The sequence below is a fragment of the Natator depressus genome, chromosome 7 (genome assembly GCF_965152275.1).
Source record: "Natator depressus isolate rNatDep1 chromosome 7, rNatDep2.hap1, whole genome shotgun sequence".
Lineage (NCBI taxonomy): Eukaryota > Metazoa > Chordata > Testudines > Cheloniidae > Natator > Natator depressus.
The window spans coordinates 80,166,762-80,186,886 of NC_134240.1; the positions used below are offsets into that span (position 1 = coordinate 80,166,762).

Genomic DNA, 20,125 nt, shown 5'->3' on the forward strand with positions numbered 1-20,125 from the left:
AAAATGGAGGAACTGTCTGCATCCTTGGAAGATAGAGATATGGAAATAAACGTCTTTCAAGTGAAGAGTGGTGTACCAGTCTCCCGGATCCAGGGAGGGAATGATGGACACCAGGAACACCAGGCAAAACTTCAACTTCCCGAGGTACTTTTTGAGTCGTCGCATGTCCAGAATGGAACACAGGCCACATTTTGCCTTCGGGATCAGGGAATAGTGGGAGTAGAAACCTTTCCCCCTCATTTCCTGAGGGACCTCTTCCATCGCCCCCAGTTGTAGGAGATTGTTTACCGTCTGAACGATGAGTTGCTCGTGAGAAAGGTCCCTGAAGAGGGGCAGGGACGAAGGTGGCCTAAAACTGAAGGGTGTAGCCCAGCAACACAATTTCTAGCATCCAACCATCTGAGGTGACTCTCGACCAAATGGTAGGCATGGAGACGGCTTAGGAAAAGATGGGGCAGATCCAGGGAGGTGACTGGGGCATTGCTCTCAAGTGCACTCTCAAAACGCCCGCTTCTGGCCCCCCAGGGTGTTTCGCTGGGCCAGATTGCGCAGGTGAACAGGAGGAGGAAGAGCGGCAGCGACTGAACCCAGTGTCCCTTCTCCTCATACATCCCTGCCGAGGCTGCCAAGGCCTCGGAGGCAGGGGCTGCCGGAATGGCTTCTTCGCAGCCTGAGATGTATGCATCCCCAGGGAACGGAGGGTGGCCCGAGTGTTCCTCAGACCTTGCAGCTTCTCATCCATCTGATTGGAAAACAGTCCGACTCCACTGAACTAAGATCTTGTATGGAGGACTGCATCTCCTGGGACAGGCCGGTGGTCAGAAGCCAGCAGTTACGCCTCATGACCACCGCCAAGGTAACCACCTTGGCGGCTAAATCAGCTGCATTCCAGGCCAACTGGAGGGAGCACCGAGCTGCTGCGGTACCTTCCTCCACAACAGCCCCCAACTTTTGGGCCACCTCCTGGGGCATGGAGTCCTTAAGCTTGTGGAGGGAAGTCCCACAAGTTAAAATTATAATGTCCCAAAAGAGCCTGGTGGTTCGCTACCAGGAACTGGAGAATGGCCTTGGAGTAAGTTTTTCTTCCAAAAAGGTCTAGTCTCTTGGCCTCCTTATTTTTGGGGGTGGAACTAGCAGGCCCATTTGTCAGCCCTCGACATGACCAATGACCCCACGGGTGGATGGGTATATAAGTATTTGAACCTCTTGGTGGGGACAAAATACTTTTTCTCAGCCCTCTTGAAAATGTGCGGGATGGAGGACGGGGTTTGCCAGAGGGCTTTGGCAACATTCAGAACCCCTGCGTGCACCAGGAGTGCGACACGTGCAGGAGTGGACGCGGAGAGCACATTGAACAACGTGTCCTATTGCTCCGCTATCTCTTCCACCTCGAGGCCTAAGTTAGTGCTACCTGTCGGAGCAGGACTTGGTGCTCCTTAAAGTCACCTGGTGTTCAAGCATGGGAGGGCCCCACCACCACCTCGTCTGGAGAGGACGACGACTGATCCACCGGGGGAGGGCCCAGGGCATCATTCCCTGCAGGGGAAGGGGGTATCAGGGTGGGCATCTGTCCCTCCACCACAGCGCCCACCGGAGCTTACTGCACTGAACCCGGTGCTGATTGGGGTTTGTCCGATATTGTGACCGAGGACTGGTGAGATGGGGGCACTGGCATAACCAGCATGCCCCAAGTGTTCCAGTAAGGCCATTGCACTGGCAGGTCAGTATTGCTGCGGCAGCCGCAACCTCTGGAGCCCAATCACGATGGTGCTGTCTCGGCGAGGGGCTGAACTCCCTCTCCATGCCAGAGAAATCCTCCTCTGGAGCAGGGTGGGGCCACTGACACCTGAGTCTGGTGGCTCACCATTGCCGGGGGTGACTGGTGCCTCAAATGGTCAGACCAGTGCCGGGAGCAGGGGGAGCGGCGCTGTGTTGGGGAGCATCCCCTAGGTCTTGGTGACGGTAACAGTTGGCGCAAAGACGACCTGTGCCAACTGTAATGTGACCAGTGCCTCCCTCTGGGTGATGCCGAGAGTGAGGGTGGAGGCGGAGCATGGTGCTAGCGACCTGCAACAGTGAACCGGTGCCCTGGCTGATGCAGAGACCAAGGCTGCAGCGACGAAGGGCTTTGCCCTGGCTCCAGAGACCGGCGGCGCTCACTTGCCTTCTGGGAGGGCCTTCACGGCTGGTTTGCCCTCGTAGGGAGCCTTCGCCAGGTCCATCGCTGCACGTGGTGCCAGCTGCAGCGGGAGAGTCTGTTGCTCTCTGGGTGGGAGCTGAGAGGGTGCTGAATGCACCATCAGCCTGGGTCCCCTATCGTTCCCCGGAGTTGGTGGCAGATCCCTTAGAGGGGTAGTAGGTCCCCTCGGGGGCGTGCCCCCTTGTGGCTCTGACATGGGTTGGCAACCCGAGCAGCGTCCTTTACCCAATGCCCATTGATCCGACTTGCTCAGTACTGGGTCCCTCCTCTTAGTTTTCTTCTTGGGCACCGGTGAAGGGGATCAATGTCAGGAAGAGTCCGATGCCAGCAGTGCGTTACGCACTGAGGCCGAAGTGCTGGGCATTGTGCCCAGCCAGGCCAGCTCCGAGGCTGGGCAAAGAGCGGCCTCCATGAGGAGAGCCCTCAAGTGAACATCGTGTTCTTTCTGTGTCCTGGGACAAAAGTTCTTACAGCTGCGATGCTTCTATTTAACGAAACAGCTACCAGGTGGGTCACTAACAGGCATAGGCCTGTTGCAGTCAGAGCAGGGCTTTAAACCCGGACACAGGGCATGCCCCGTCAGGACCCTAACTGACTAACGACAGTACTTAACAGCTACTTACTAACTAATCTACTATAAACAAACTATTTACAGCTGGAACACAAGGTTCAGGGGGTAGGAAAAAAACACTGACCACTTGCGAAGCAAGGGAAAGAGGCACTCCGACCAACCACCACGGGCGGTAAGAAGGAACTGAGAGACCATAGGGCCAGCGGTGCCTGATATACCAATGCATGAGCTCGACACTCAATGGGGTGCCATAGCTGGCCCTACGGATACCACTAAGCCAAAAGTCTCCAACAAGCGTGCACACTCCTAGAATGGAATCAACATGAGCAAGCACTAGAAGAACGTGTTTGTTTCACTCAGCACTTATTCAGCTTCTGGGGGATTCTTGCAGTGTCAAATGTGTTGAAGTATTCCAATAGAACAGTGCTTTTAATGGACTGAAATCTGATTACTTAATCCTTTGAAAATTAGGGTCATGATATAAAATTTCCACTTAAAAATATAAGCCATGTCCATTATTGACCTCTCTAGACCTACTATCAAAAGGCAATTACCCTAATGTTTTGATCGCGGTGTGACTGAATTTCAACTTCTATATCCAAAAACAGAGGCAACAAACTGGTGAACACTTGAAAATTTGGGCTTTAGTGACTTGCTCACACACTTCGTTAATAACAGAGCAGGAACACAAGCCAGGTCTCTCGACTTCACTGTCTACATAAGCTCCATACACAAGGCTACATAAGGGAAAGGAATTTGTCAGACATGATGTTGCCTATTTTTCTCTGCTATCCTGCTTTATGGAGTTTCAGCTATTTGTACCACCTTATTTTTCCTGGCATTTTTGGGTGCTATACTTGTCAGGATTATGAGAGAATTAGTGGGGAATGGCAGAATCTTAGCAGAACGTGTGATGAAGGGGGGAGGTTTTTAACCCAATGGTGAGAGGAGTGAATCTCCTTTGTGGCCATTTTATTCAGCTTCTCTAGAAATATTTCCTTAGAAATCTAGTGCAGTCCACTATGAGTCAAAAGAGGATTCCCTCACTGCACAGTAAAGCGTACCTTGTCAGAGAACCAGATGAGCCTGGACTCTTCATAGTACCTGAACATTCCATATTTGGGATCAAGCAATTCTCTCATGATGAGCAAGAAAAATTCTTTACGAACACCTCCTGCATCAACAGCTTCTTCCCCTACAAAAATAACCTGAAATGGGCACTTCAGTTAGCACAGAATATAAAAAAGGATATGCAAAACAAATTACATTTAATCTAAAAATATACTGAATTTTTTAAAGTATAATAGATACTAAAATAAAAATTATGATCTGATTTAATGTTAGATTAAGGGAATTTAAGCAGTATAAACTGGCTATACCTTGAGTGGTTTCTTGTAATCTACATTCTTCGTTTTCCTTAGGACTTCCATAGCATCTCCTACAATATTGTCTCTGCGCACCACTAATATTAGACAAGGATTGACAGATTCAAATACAGGGAGAAAAATAGATGAGAAATTCTGTCTGTGAGCCTGGTCAACAGCCATCTGGGAAAAACCAAGTAAAAGCCTCAGTAATAGTAATAATGACGACAACTAACACTGCATGCATGAAAAAGCCAACATTTAAGAGCTTCTATCAATGTATTTATTTAGCATACATACCTGGGAGCCACAATTTTAGGTTTAGCACACTCTACATCCCTTTAACCTCACCAAATATGCTTCCTTGTAGCACCAAGAAATTCAACAGTACTGTTCAACAGTTCCATAAGTGTTAAATTACTGTTTTTAACAATTAAAAACTTTTGCATAACAGAAAAAGCCAAACACACACTATAACCCATCCAAGGTCTATTGAAAACAACTGGCAAATGGAGGTTGAGGAGGTAAATATTAATCTGGCATAAATATGCATTAAGAAGTGGTTTCACAGAGTAAAATTTGTTCATATTTTTCTCGTAGCTGTTTTGTTTACAGTTGTATTTTCTTCCACTATCGAACAATCTTTTCACTTGCTTTCCTTCTCCTCCTTAACATGAAAAATCATATTAAACAAAATACTGTCATGAGTATTCTGATTATGGCACAGAGTTCCTAAAAGCTTGCCAAATATCTACTAAAAGAGATCATTAACATAAGCTATTCTGTAAATGGACACAGGCATAGGATGAACATTTTCCTTGAATTTCCATTTATTTTTCTGTTCACATAACAATTGTGGATTTTTGAGCATCAGTGGTGAATACAAGCTTTGACAACACATTCAAAATTGTATTTATTAGCTTATTGTGATTACAGGCATTAGTATTTTTCAGTAGGAGTGCATCTTCAGCTTCAAGACATAGGCTCTTATCACTGTAAGCAGGCAATATGAAAATGGGCATGGGGAGGATGGGGAGCAGTTCAAGTAGTCAGAGAGTTTGGAACTATTATTTCAGTCATTTGCTTTTATTTTTCTTTCACTCACTCTGTCCCCTTTATACATGTGATTTTCATAATTCATGACTCCTTTACAACAGCTGTGCAGGTATGTATTATACAGAATACCAATTGTTGAACAATTTTTCATCACATCACACGTTTCAGTGTTGTTCAGATAGAAACAAGGACTTCCAATGCTTAACTGATATGGTTAGGTGAACATAACTCATGCTTAGAAATAAAAGGACACAATATAGGGTACGTTTTACAAACCATTATATTTATGAATTAGCTTTATCCATATTATTGCAAAACTGAAATAACTAAAAATAGCAAGTATGTAATTTGATGGCAGCAAATAGGGAAAGAACCAATGATGATCAACATTAAAAATGAAATCTCCACATTGCAACAATTTTTCCAGATTTAGAAATTCAGTCCCACCTTTCCACAAAAAATACATTTAAAACTATTTCCAAGCCTTGGCTCTCTCCCATTGCATTGCAGATGTAGGTAAGACCATACCTATTACAGTTTGAGATAACCAAATCAGTTGGTTGGTAAAAAAGTGCCACCTAACTACTGAAAAGGAGAGAAGTTGCTACAAAAGAGAATAATTTACACAGATTACCAAACAATATAATTTCAACCAGGTTCAAAACATTAAAAAGGGGGAGAAAAGTAAACTACCCCAAATTTATATCATGCAAATTACTTGTACAAAAGTAGGAAGAAAAAAACTAGATCGCAAAATAGTTGATAGATTTTAGTCCTTTTTGGGTATTTTAAAAAGCTCACCTGCATTTGTAAGACAGCATCTGTTTGCAAGAGTGTAGTCTTTGCCTGTGCATCGAACACAAAAGGGTATGTGCAAATTGTAACTGGATTTTCTGTTAGCTAGAACCAAAAAAGCAAAATATTAGTGCACAGAGTTATCATATGGTACTTAAAAAGCGTGGTTATAGTCAGAAAAAAATAGGACTGTAAAAATGGTTCTCTCTCAATCAATATATCTGCTTTATTGACAAAAGATTTTACTGGTCAGTGCAGGGCCAATACCGCTGTGAGAAAGGGAGTGGATTTTTGAATTCTCTTATGTTTCATCAACAAAACAGTTAGATCATTTCTAAATCTTTATTATTGATATAGGTATGAGGTTAGAAGGTATTTTGGTTACAGATCCTAACTTTGAGCTTGCACTGCTTACCGTTTTAAAAGTGTTTTAGGCCTTGTCTACACTACAGAGTTTTGTCAATGCAAGTTATCCCGACATACAGCCACCGCTTTAATTAAACCACTGTTGCATGTCCGCACTATGCTCCTTCTGTCAGCAGAGTGAATCCACAATAGCAGCTCTTGCATCAACAAAGAGCAGTGCACAGTGGGTAGCTATCCCACTGTGCAGCTTGCTGCAGGGTGCTTTGGGAAGGGTTTGCAATGCCTCATGGAGCAGGTACAACATCAAATTATGCAGGTTTCTCAATCTCATCATTCCAGGAGCATCCTACTAGATTGCCAGCCCCTCTAAGTTCAGACAGCAGCTGAAAGCAATGAATCCTGAGGCAGGGGGAATGGGACACCCTCAATATCAGACCCTGCCTCCCTGCTCCTCCCTGAGTCTCTTCCCCCACCCCCAAGCAGCAGCCTGCCCTGCCTGCATGCTGCGTTCCTAGTGCTAAGAAGAGCAGGATTCAGAGTTAATGTTTTGATTCTGTGATTCCCTCAGAGTTACTCCCCCAGCCTCCTCTCCCCACAGATCAAGATGATCCCCCACCTCCGCTGTAGTCCAGGCAGGACTGCATTTGCTGTGGAAGCTGGCAACAAAACTGTGTAGTATAGACAAGGCCTTATATTTACACTCCATCAATGACTTCTATATCCAACCTGATTAGTTAATATAGAACAATTTTCTGAAGACATTTTTCTGACTATACCCACACAAATTGTAAAGTCTTACTTACATCTAATACTCTAAAATTAATCCTTGACAGAAATAGATCTTTATCAAAATTTCTGATTTCCTTACACTCTGAAAAGGAAGCCAGATTACAACCAATCTTACCTCAGTTAATCCATGGTTGATGTCCTATGACAGCAATGCACAAAGGTAGCAATAATTAAGAGTAAAAAGCAGCATTAGTGCCTGCATTAATTATTTTCTCTGAACCAGCAAAAATATTTAGCTACAGTATTTTTAAAAACTGAATGATTAGAGAAGCAAATAAAAACATAAAAATTTTGCATTTAGAATTAATCCACAGACTATAACCAGACACTTAATTACTATATCTAGGGCAGAGGTGGGCAAACTACGGCCCCTCCGGCCCACGGGACTGTCCTGCCTGGCCCTTGAGCTCCTGGCCCGGGAGGCTAGTCCCTGGCTCCTCCCCCTCCCCCGCTGCAAGCTCCTGCCGGGCAGCACGGCGGCGTGGCTGGCTCTAGCCTAAAAGGAGGCAGAGAATGGGGGTGGGGGAGGGGGGTCAGTCAGGGGACAGGAAGCAGGGGGCAGTTGGATGGGGCAGAGATTCTGCGGGGTGGGGGGGAAGTGGGGGGCAGTCAAGGGACAGGGAACGGGGGTGGGGGTTGGATTGGCGTGGGAGCCCCTGGGTGCCTGTCAGGGGGCAGGGGTGTGGATAGGGGTCGGGGAAGTCAGGAGGCAGGGAGCAGGAGGGGGGTCCCGAGATGGGGTGGTCAGGGGACAGGGAGCAGGGGGGGTTGGATGGGTCGGGGGTTCTGAGCGTGGCAGTCGGAGGACAGGGACCAAGGGTGGTGGTTAGGGGTGGGGTGTCCCAGGAGGGGGCGGCCAGAGGACAAGTAGAAGCGGGGGTTGGATGAGTTGGGGGTTCTGAGAGGGGCAGTCAGCGGGTGGGAAGTGGGCAGATAGGGTGGTGGGGGCCAGGCTGTTTGGGAGGGCCCAGGCTTCCCTACCCAGCCCTCCATACAGTTTGGCAACCCCGATGTGACCCTCGGGCCAAAAAGTTTGCCCTGATCTAGGGTCTTTAAAAAGCGCTACAATAAAAAAAAAGTTTTCTTGGACGGATGGCACTAAAATAATAAATGCTAAGTTATGGGAAATGTATTATAAATGTTATATTAACAGTAGTATTATCAATTTTTAAAATCCTGGCATTCTACATATAATGCTCACTTGCTCACTAAGAGTCTTTATGTAAAAAGCAAGCTTTTTGCTTCTTCCCTTTTTTCAAGTTGTTATACCATATTATATGTTAAATGTAACAAAGCGTTAGTACAACATGTTTTGATTTTCAAAGTGCGTCACTTAGAGCATGAGTTGAGACAAATCATCATTTGTTTCCATAATCTGTAGCTATTTTATTGTACACAGAGATTAAGAGGGAATGTGCAACTTTTTGGATGGACTTGGAGGGGAATTTAGTGATAGAAGAGGCATATGTTACTGGAACACTTAAATTCTCTCTTTCCTGCATGTTTCTCTGTCACCCTCTGTTGAACGCAAAGGCAGACATTTCCCAAGGGTAGAAAATGGAAAAATTTAAATAGCACCAAAAAGTTTTAAAAAAACAGTACTATAAAGAAAAATCTCAAGGGACCAGGATATCTGAATAAGACAGTTACCTTTTCTGTAACTGGTGTTCTTTGAGATGTGTTGCTCATGTCTATTCCACAATAGGTGTGCGTGCTTGCTTGCCTGAGTCCCCCTTTGGTCTTTGGGATAAGGAAATAGCGGGAATAGAACCCCTTGCCTTTGAACTGGAGCTTTACTGAGGGTGGATCCCTGAGGAGGGCTGACAGGGCGCCCCCGAGGATCCTGTCAAAATCACCTTTTCCCCGCCTGTTTGCCCTTAGAGGACCCAGGTTGCGGGGCTGACCTCAACTGCCTCTGAGGGCGCCTTTTATAATCCCGCGCCTTCTTATAGGCGGCCTCGTATTTCGGGTGGAGGCCTGAGTGGAAGTCTGCTGCGGCTTAAACTTAGATTTAGCTGAAGCTGGGACATAGAGACCCAAAGTCTGGAGGGTCATGTGAGAGTTCTTTATACCATGCAGCTTTGTATCTGTTTGTTCCGCAAACAGAGCCTGTGCCTCACTGGACAGCAGGAGCCACGACGCCCTTCTCCAGGACACCGCGGAGACCATGGACTGCGTGGCCGTGTCCGCCACATCCGAAGCCATTTGCAGGGTTGCCCTGGCAGCTGCTGTACCCTCCTCCACCAGCACCTTGAACTCCATCCTATCACGCTCCTGGAGGGAGTCCTAGAACTTGGGCAGGGGGCCCCACAGACTGAACTCATACCGGTTCAGGAGAGCCTGGTGGTTTGCCACTTGTAACTGGGAGCTTGAGGACGAATAAATTTTTCCTCCAAAAGAGTCCAGCCTCCGTGAATCTTTATTTTCCGGGGTAGGGGCTGGCTGGCCCTGCTGTTCCCTGTGGTTGACCAACTTGACCACAAGGGAGTTGGGCGCCGTGTGGGTGTATAAGTACTCGTGTCCCTTGGCAGGTACAAAGTACTTGCGTTCCACCCTCCTGGAGGTGGGGGCCAATGAGGCCAGCATTTGCCACAGGGCATTTGAAATTTTTGCCACCCCTTCATGGAGAGGCAAGGCTACCCTTCCCGGTGCCGACAGGGACAGCACATTAAACAGGGAGTCCGAGGGCTCCTCTATCTCCTCTGCCTGGAGGTGGAGGCTTGATGTCACCCTTTTTAGGAGTTCCTAGTGGGCCCTAAAGTCCTCCTGCGGGACTGAGGGGAGCAGGGAGTCCGAGGAGGCCGGTGCGGTACTTTGGGTGTCCGCCGGCACCGGAGGGTCCACCACTTGGACGGTCTCCGGGCACAGTGCCGGGGATGTACGTCCCACCGACTCCTTCCTCGCAGGTCTGGAGAGGGAGGCCAATGGTGTCTCTGAGGCTCTGGCTACCGACCAAGCCCCCCACCAGGGCTGCGTCAGGGGCCACAGTGCCCACTGGGCCAGCCACAGTGCCCGGAACCACTGCACTTGCTGCAGCCCCGGCAGGCCAGGTTACTCGGCCCGGCTGGCCTGGCCCACGGAGGGACGACTACGAGCGGAAGCCAGGACGACCAACGACCTGCTGCTGTCCCGGGAGTGACGCTGACCACAATCTCGAAGTAGAAGACCGGTCCCATCAGTAGCAGCTGCTCTGCAATCGGCTCCAATGGCGGACCGGCGACAGCGAGATGCCGGCGATTGAGGCCTGGGGCTGCGGATGCGATGCCTTGGCGGGGTCTTGGAGCGGGATTCTGAGAGGGAACGGTGTCAATGTCCATGCCGTGACCGGCTGCAGTAACCCCTCCGAGACGAGGACCTCTGGCTACGTCTGTCTCAGTCCTATCGGTACTCACTCCTTGAAGTGGAGTGGTGCCAAGAGTCTCAGTCGGATAGCACCCAACCAGACAGCTTGGTGGGAGTCGAGGGCGATCCATGTGGACTTTGCCCTGAACAGTCACTGGGCAGCGAATGGCATCGGGAATGTTCCCTGGACCGAGACCGGTACCAAGCCAGGGGCGACTGCGGACATCCCAGCGGTGGCTTGCCCCTGGAGCGCGGGACTGACATCGGCGGCGCTCCTGATACTGGCATGGACAGGACGTCCCAGGCTGCCTGCAGGGCCTCCAGAGTGGAGGGCATCCGGACAGGCCTGGTCCGAAGCGGCTGGGCTACTCTGCTCTGTGCGACTCGGAGGCCTAGAGGCCAGAGGGGATCGAGGACTGCCCGACATAGGTCTAGCCTCTCCCCAGGTTTACCTCGGTGCCGCTGCGAAGAAGGCATCATTTTTGCCTTTTGTGCCCCGTGGATGGGGAGTGGTGCCGACTGGTCTGAAGCGGCCGGGCTACTCCGCTTTACGTGAGTTGGAGGCCTAGAGGCTGGAGGGGATCAAGGACTGCCTGAAATGGGTCTAGCCTCTGCCCTGGGTTTTCCTCAGTGCCGCTGCGAAGAAAGCATCTTTTTTTGCCTTCTTGTGCCCTGTGGACAGGGAGCGGTGCTGACTGGTCGAAGGCTCCAGAAGGTCGCCGCACACCAACACCGCGGTGCCGGCTTGGAGTGGTACGCCAGAGTCAGGGTCAGCGCCGGCTCCATCAGAATGGTCCAGAGCCTTATGTCTCTTTCCCTCTTGGTCCGAGGTTTGAACGACTTGCAAATCTTGCAACTATCGCAGATATGGGTTTCTCCCAAACAGCATAAACAGTCTGTGTGCAGGTCACTCCTTGGCATAGATCGCCTACAAGTGTCACATGACTTAAAACCCAGGGCATGCCCCAGCCCGGGCGCTCAAACTAACTGAGCAGCTAACTAACTAGAGGTACTAACACTGAACGAACAAGCAGTTCTGGGGATGAGCTACAGCAAAGCTGGAGCAGAGTAGTTCCGATGCACCTTCACTGGAGGCAAGAAGGAACTGAGGGTGGGGGAAGCGCGCAGCTCCAGGGGTCGCTGGGGCGATCCCCCCTCCAGGTACTGCTAGGGGAAAAGCTTCCGGCACCGGTACATGTGGCGAGCACGCACACCTATTGGGGAATACACATGAGCAATCACTCGAAGAACCCCCACTTATAAAAGTTAATGGCCAAAATGAGAACTACAAAGGTGTTTATTTAACACACATACTCCACACACACCTTACCTTCTCTGAAACACTAGCTGACCTAGAAGTTCACCAAATATAATGTATGTGAAAGTGCACATTTATGGAGCTTTTTGTACACATGGCACCTGTTATTTTTTCCCTAAATCACTCAGACTACAGTAAAGTCCTTTAAATAAAATCTCAACTGTTTTTAAAACAACTCTTTATATTAGTATTTTATTATTAGACTGTAATAGTCTTTTTCCAATTCATGTGTACCTCATGGTTGAAGGCTGGCATTGGCAAAGCTCTTCCAGTGACTTGGAACAGAGCCCAAGAAGTTGACAAGCTGTGTTTCCCAAATAGAAGCTATGATACGATATGCTATTTGTGTTCATAGAAAATTTCATTTGGTCTCAACTGAACCACCAGAAGGTATTTTTAAGATGACAAACACTTCCATCGCTAGAAGAGTAAAAAAACAACTGTACTAATGAATTCTGGAAGACCACTAAAACTTTCAATTAAAGTCTAGCAAAAGAATATTACAATCAGATTTTAGCTAAGAAGAACTGAAGCAAACAAGACATTGTACATATAAAAAGTTTTATTCCCAGAGTTAGCTTATTAATCAAAGTAGATCCCAGAGCTAGAATACTGACTGGAGGGAAAGTGGTTCCAGATGAAGGACTGTGTTAAAGTTTATCCAGTAAGTGACTGAATTGGTCTACCAAAGCTTGCCAAGTATGTAGCTCAACAGACTACCTCAAATGACTCGTACAAAATCAATCAATCAATCAATAAAAATTCCTCTTGAAACAAGACTCTAGAATCAGGTCCTCTAAAGTTTAGGGAAAGAAAAAGGACAAAGATGTCCATCGTGTTATGGACCAACTGACAAAAAAAAACAAACAAACAAAAAAAAAACCCACAGTCATGACACATAATGGCTCCCCTCTCCGCTGAAATTCATATTCAAAATCTCAACAATGAATGTGCCTAGAGAGTACCTAACAAGTGTTTTCAACTTTTCATAGAGCATTTGTGCCCAGAAACCAATGAAAGCAATAGCGGCAAAAAATATCAATCCCGTAAATCTAACAAGCAAGCCATCACAAAAGCATGAGATCCTCCTATGCTGAGGCTAACAAAAGTTTGATCAGGAAACCTCTGTAGATCCAAAAATAAAGAACATATCCACCAATGAAGAGGTTTCATCTGAACTGGACAAAAGGGTGAAAAAATACACCTGCAATGAGATCTAGAATACAGATATACATATTGGGTGAAGAGACTAAGATAAGAACACTCTCTTCTGATAAATAAAAAACAGGTCCCAAAAAGTTGAGCTTGTACAGAAAGGAGAAGAGATTTTATCAACTTTTGACAAAACCTTTATAGTGGGAAAAATCTTTACTGTATTTCCTTCTTCACCATTGACGTTCTTCAGCTACCAGTAAGAGAAATCATTTTCCGGTGTCAGTACTGAAACTTCTCCCTCAAAGTACCTTAAAAGGATGACACAGGAATGGAAGAACAGTCAGGGAGGATGACCTGAAATGGATTCAGCCCATCCATCAATAAGCCAGACTTTGGACACTCAGCTAAAAAAAAGCCCCTGTTATTATTTGTATTACTGTAGTGTGTAAGAGCCATAGTCATAAACTGGGACCCCACTCTGTCAGGCATTGTACCCTGGGGAACTCCCTACCATTAATGCATACGCTGAAAATAGCACTAAGTGAATAAGAGCCACATTAGAAGTGCTGACAGAATAATTCCTCCCATTGAAAGGGCCATCAAGAATTTCTTTGGTATGAAGCTCAGTGCTAAAGAATTGTTTTAATTTGGACCATGTCCAAAGAATGAAAGTTAGCATTTTCCATAAGCAAAAGATAAAAGATATGTCCCCCTCACTTACTGGTTCAATAAGAACAAAACTCACTTCCTTGGAACACATCTTCACCTCAAGCAGTTTGTACAAAAATGTGATCTGTGATGGACAAAATGTGGTATTTCTCAGAGCTTCAATTGGCATTTTTTTCAAACTTCACCAAGGAACTGAGCAAACAATCATGCCCCAAAGTTTTAACAAGAGAAGTAACAATTATAAAGAACTCAGACTTACAGTTTCAGGTTCGACAGTCAGATAATAAAAAAAACATATACACGGTAAGGGAAGGTTTTAATAAATTCACAGATTTTTAAGACCAGAAAGGACAGTTAGATCATCCAGTGTGATCCCTGGCATAGTACAAGCCACAGACTTTCACTCAATAACCCCTATAACGAGCCCAATAATTTGTGTTGGATTAAAGCAGGTCATCCAGAAAAAAAATCCAATTTTGAAGGCTTCAAATGATGAAGAATACATCACTTCCCTTGGTAGTTTGTTCCAAAAGTTAATCACCTTCATAATCCGTGTCTTATTTCTAATTTGAATTTGTCTGGCTTTAAATTTACATACAATGGTTCTTGCTGTCTTTCCCCACTAGGTTAAAGGATCTGTTAGTATCTGGTATTTTGTCTTTGGTGAAGGTACTTATACACTATAATCAAGTCATCTCTCACTATTCTCTCTGATTGTCTAAATCTTTTGAGTTCATTAAGTCTTAACTGCAAGGCATTTTTTCCCAGCCCTCAAATAATTTTTATGGTTTTTATGCACCCTCTCTAATTTTGCAATATTATACTTAAAAATACAGATACCTGAACTAGATGTCTGCCTCCCCAATGCTATATACAGAGGTCAAGTCATCTCCATATTCCTCATCACTACCCTCCTGTTTACACATCCAAGGACTGCATTAGCTCTTTTTGACAGTGTTGCACTGGGAGCTCATGTTCAGTTGGTTGTCCACTATGGCCCCTTAATCATTTTTAGAGTCACTGCTTTCCAGGATTCAGTTCCCTATTCTGCAGGTATGGCCTGTATTCTTTGTTCCAAGATGACTTTGTCTTTGACTATTAAAGCACATTTTGTTTGAATAGGTCCAATTTACCAAGTGATCCAGACCACTCTGGTGTGACTGCCTGGTCTTCCTTATTATTTACCACTCCATCAATCTTTGTTGCATCCACAAAATTTTAAATCAGATTATTAATGAAAATGTTGAATAATATCAGGCCTAGTACAGATCCCTGTGGAACTCCATTCAAAATACTAAGTTGGTTTTTCATTAACAACTACCTTTTGAGATGTGTTTGTATATTTGCTTGTGTATCTGACTTTGAAAGCCCTTGTGGCAGATGAGGCACTAGACCAGTAAGGGCTCTTTCTATACTAAAAATTTCGTTAATATGAAATTGAACAACCTTAATTTTATTCCTTATTAACACAGTCACCGTTCAGCCACCATGATTTTTGAAGGCATTTTACAAAGAACAAGCAATACCCAAAGACTAGAGGGAAGCTAGAGCCATATTTTAAAAGGGAATGCAAAGAAACAGGAAACTCACCATTCCATATGCCTGCTGCTGGATCCAGTTGATGTAGTCATTTCTGATGTCTATCAAGTCTTGTATTTCATGAATGTAAAATTTGTCATACTGTATAATTTGTCCTCCTCTCTCATTTACCTGAAGAAAAGTATGATTGTTTACTTTTCATTATTTTTATTTTTCATTACTACTTGCTACAAAAAGTTTGCTCTAATGTTTACCATAACAAATCTTTTTTTTTTTAAACAAACAATTTAAACTACGTCAGTCTAACTGAACTTAGATACCTTACCAAACAAAAAGTAGGAAAGAGCTTTTCCTTCCCAACAGAGTAAACATTAAAGCTGTCCAATGCCCACAAGACCAGAAGAAAGGATATAGGGGAGGTTGAATGCAGATTATTCAGAAATCCCATGAAATTGCAAGAAAAATGGAACAGCGATAGCTGCAGCGTATAGTTACATACTGTACAGTGCTGTCATTTTAAAATTACTGCAGACTTAAGAGTGAATGAAGCCTTGTGAGATCCACTAGAAAACACATTCTGGGTGGCCATCTCATATTTGCCCATTTAAAAGTTCAAGGATCTCTTTTTTTTAGCTGCAGTCTTAAAATAACTGCACATCAATTTATAGTCTCAATTTTATTATGGTAAATGAAAGTTTGAGTCTTCTAATGTATTTTACTGTATCCTCTCAAATATAATTACTCCATTCAATTTGTGTTTCCATGAAAACTGATAACTGTCCTAGCCAATGAGAGCATGCTCGCCAAACTAAAATTTAGTATTCCAGTGATTTAGACATCCAGAAGGCATTGCTAACAAGAAAACTATACAGTGTCAATCCATAGAAGAACTCTAAATCAGAGCACTTTCACTCCTTCACTGATTACAAAATAAAAGGGACTTAATTAACACTGCACAACAGTTGACCAAATAAGCAATTTGGAAACATCAATTAGCTTAAAACAGCTCAGGACATACCCTATGTAAAATTTCCAGAACTTTGAGAGAAGTGTGTAGAAAACTGGTAAAGATTCTTCTTTCAGAATTGGGGATACCAATCTTGTATAATTTTAGGAGGTGGACCACAACATCCTTGTACAGCTCCACTATCTTGAGGAACAATGGAGGTTCAAGTATAGACCACCAGTTTTCTGTCAATAAAGAGCGAGCATATAAACGTAAAACTTACAATCACAACTGTCAGTATTATATGGCCCTTCTTCCTAAAAATTATACCTCCCAGAGATTGAAAGCTATAAAGAGATTATGGTGGAGAAATAGGAACAAAGTTTTCATCTCTACTGAAATGAACTGGTGTAGAAAAACTGTTTAGAATGGGAAATGGTTATCTACCTTTCCGTAACTGTTATTCTTCAAGATGTGTAGGCTCACGCCTCCTGCACAGATGCTGGAGATTTTTTTCCCCCCTCAGCATTACCCATTGGGGTGGCTTAAGCATGCTCTGTTGACACATGCCACTACATGCTGGTACAGTAGATCCTTGCTATAATGCCCTTGGCAATCGCGAACCTTGGGCTATAACAAACATCCCACCTCCAGCCTTCCTGGTTGTGGTGGGGAGCTGACAGCTTCTCCAGTCCCAGAGCTGCCGGGGGTGTGTGTGTGGGGGGGTGTGTGTGGGGGAGAGATGACAGCTCCTCTGGCCCCAGGGCCGCAGCTGCGGGGCAGAGAGCTAGTAAAACTAGTACTGAGAGGCTGAGCAAGTCCCTTGCAGCTGCATCCCTCTCGGTTCCTCAACTGTCTGTCAAGGGACAGTTCCGACAGGCCTGGCATCAGCTCAGGAGGCAACGAATCCCTTTTAGATGGCGAGGCTTCTGAAGCAGCTCTCTCTGCCACACGCTTAGCAGACTCCTTGACTCTGTCTTGCCTTGGTACCAAGGTTGGTGGGCGAGATGCTGAGCCCGAGGAAGGTCTGTGTCTCTTCTTTGGCACCGGTGATCGTGATCGAGAAGCCGAAGATATTTTTGATGGAGCACTCCGTACCGACACTGAAGTATTTGGGGTGCTCTCCCCATGTGATGATTCCAAAGGGAGTCTCAGTGCTGCTTTCATAAGCAAGCACTTACACCTTGCTGTTATGTCATTTTTGACCAGGATCTGAAGCCCTTGTCACTAACGTGGGCCTCACCCAAGCACTTAAAGCAGGTTAGATGGAGAATCACTAACCAGCATAGGCTTTGAACAAGTCCCACAGAACTTACACCTCGGGGAGCAAGGCATCTTTCTGATACTGAGCCTGGTTCTAAAAAAAGGACAAACAGTCCAAAAGGACACCAAAAAACCCCTGAAACATAACACTAATTTAGCTAAGAAAACAAAAATCTAAGAACTAACAATAACTGCATCTATCTACGAGAGAGGGAAGGCACTTGAGTTAGCAAAACCAAGATGGCTCCGATAACGGTCACAGGCGGTAAAAAGGAACTGAGGGGAGTCGAGGTGGTTCCGCCCTCTTATACGAGCACGCAATGGCATGTGGTGACAGAGGGCACTCAAGTCACCCCAAAAGGTACAGCTGCGGGGGAAAAAATCTCTGACATCTGTGTACAAGACACACACATACCTACAGTGGAATGGACAGGTGCAATCGCTTGAAGAAGAAATTACAGATCCTTGGCTTAAAAATAGGGACATTGGGACATTATGCTGAAATGTTCTAGGGTTTTTTTAATGCAGGAATTTTGAAAAAAATAGAAGTTATTGACAAATATGGATGCTAGTATCTATTGCACGGGGCAACTTTGAAGGGAAATTAAGAGGCAGCAAGGTAAGCATATTGAATAGGCAGACAAAGGGGATTCCAAAAGAGCTGCATGTTTGTCAGTATGCAGCTGTGTATGGAGACAGAAAAATGAGAGGAGCTATAGAGCTCTCCCTAAAGCACTGCCCCCTTCTATGGAAACAGTTGTAACATGATGGGAGTGCAGCAAACCTTTGAAGTACCAAGCTGTACCTAGCACAACACTGTTAAGTCTTTAAATTAGAACATTCCTTCATTATAAATTAACTCTGCACAATAAAACAGCTACCTAAATGCAAGACACTCTAACGGAATCAGTTTTGTTATAAACAGAGGAAATAAAATATAAGATATAATTCAAATGTAAATTAAAGCCAGAAAATCTGTGGGGAAAAACGTGTCAAACAGCTATTCAATGGGAAAATATAGTGAAAGCTGCACTGTCTAAAAAGATCTTAAAAAGAAAAGGAGTACTTGTGGCACCTTAGAGACTAACCAATTTATCTGAGCATAAGCTGTAGCTCACGAAAGCTTATGCTCAAATAAATTGGTTAGTCTCTAAGGTGCCACAAGTACTCCTTTTCTTTTTGCAAATACAGACTAACACGGCTGCTACTCTAAAAAGATGTTGAAGCAATAAAGACAGCTAAAAGGATATGAAATTGTAATGCAACAGGGTAAGAAAGCTAGGGTGGTTTTAGCCTGAAAATGAACAGACATCCTGGCTCAGAACAGGGAGGCAATATCCCTCTGTGCGGCACTAGTGAGACCTATTGAAGAAAATGGTAAAATGCTTTGTCAAGGTAAACCAAAGATGTGAATTCAATGTCTGTTCTTTAACAATCCTGGAAACTGCCTACAGGATGCTGCTTGGCAAGAGAGGTGAGCTATGACTCTTCTAGCATGACAGCAGTGTAACCATATGACTTCTTGGAAAAACAACCGCCTCCCTCTACCCACATTCTTTGAAGAGTGAAGATGAGTGAAAACACACCTGATTATGCAGATTTAAATTTTACTTATAATCATGAGTATGAAGAGAACACAGAAAATGTAAACGCTAATTATATCAGTCTAACAACAGGAGCACAACAAAACCCTCTAAATCCTTTAAAAGAAATCCATGAACTACAGAGTCACTCTCAAAAGGAATCAGACTGAAGACAATGATAACCGATCCATTTTATGGACTGGCAAGTAGCTCACCCAGACATTAAGGAAGATATACGCTTTCCTACCCAATTAGGAACATACCGATCGGTGATGGAGTAATAGAGAAGAAGAGAAAGAACTAGATTCCTCACTCTTTCTTTGAGGGATTCTACAGAACTATACAGACAGAAATTTTTGCAGATCCTATGAATTGATTTCTGTAATTTCCATATTCTAGCTGAAAATCAGTAGTGAAAGAGTTTCAACATAGAAGATTTAAAAAAAATTCTTACCAAGTACTTTCAGTGGAGCTTTTTCTAGATTTACAACAGCTGTTCCAAAAGGAATAGCTAGTGTTGTAAAATTGTTCACATCACTCATCAGTGGGCATTCTGGTAGAGTGAGATACAGCCTTAGGGCTTCAACATCAGGTAAGGAAGTAGTCAATTTAGGAATAAGGTTCTTCTCCAAACTAGCTGCAACCTACAACATTGCATAGAAGTAAAGTCAGTTTATTTTAAAACAAAAAATGAATAAGCAAACATCTGAAGATATAAACACAAAGTTAATGAAAGGGCTTCATCCGAACATGATACTAGCAGATGTGCAGTGCAGAATAGTAATTTGAAAATAGTATTACTGCATGTATGTGCGTAAGCCCAACAGTGAAGCTATTCACTTCATGTACCAAAGTTTACCTCAGATAAAAACAGTAACTATTCCACAGCAAAACCTTCACAGTGAAAACACTTTAAAGTGTGCTTTGTGGAAAGATGAAGGTTACAGTGCAGCTAATATACAATACTTAACACAAACCACAGTAATTTAGAAAAAACAGACCTAGATTATTATACACATTATAATGTTCTATTATCTATGTATGTATTATAGTATTAAAATAGAAAAGGAATTAAAACCACAGACATTTAGACACAGAAAATGTACTGTGTAGTTTACTGCTGCCACTACAAAATGTTTTTACAAACTCCTCATTAACTTAGAACTGGT

The 20,125-nt window shown here is 44.6% G+C and overlaps 1 protein-coding gene across 4 annotated transcripts in view; it reads right to left on the minus strand.

Moving 5' to 3' along the window:
* Positions 1–20,125, minus strand: part of HERC4 (HECT and RLD domain containing E3 ubiquitin protein ligase 4) — an 81,674-nt gene that overhangs the window by 21,201 nt on the left and 40,348 nt on the right. For 3 of the 4 annotated variants that reach the window (XM_074958876.1, XM_074958877.1, XM_074958878.1), the window contains exons 14-20: positions 19,411–19,600; positions 16,183–16,355; positions 15,216–15,335; positions 7,257–7,280; positions 5,993–6,091; positions 4,151–4,318; positions 3,836–3,979 (exon numbers count right to left, since the gene is read on the minus strand). In XM_074958876.1, the coding sequence (XP_074814977.1) occupies positions 3,836–3,979; positions 4,151–4,318; positions 5,993–6,091; positions 7,257–7,280; positions 15,216–15,335; positions 16,183–16,355; positions 19,411–19,600 (918 nt within the window). The remainder of the gene's footprint in view (positions 1–3,835; positions 3,980–4,150; positions 4,319–5,992; positions 6,092–7,256; positions 7,281–15,215; positions 15,336–16,182; positions 16,356–19,410; positions 19,601–20,125) is intronic. The other variant, XM_074958879.1, reaches the window with a different exon arrangement.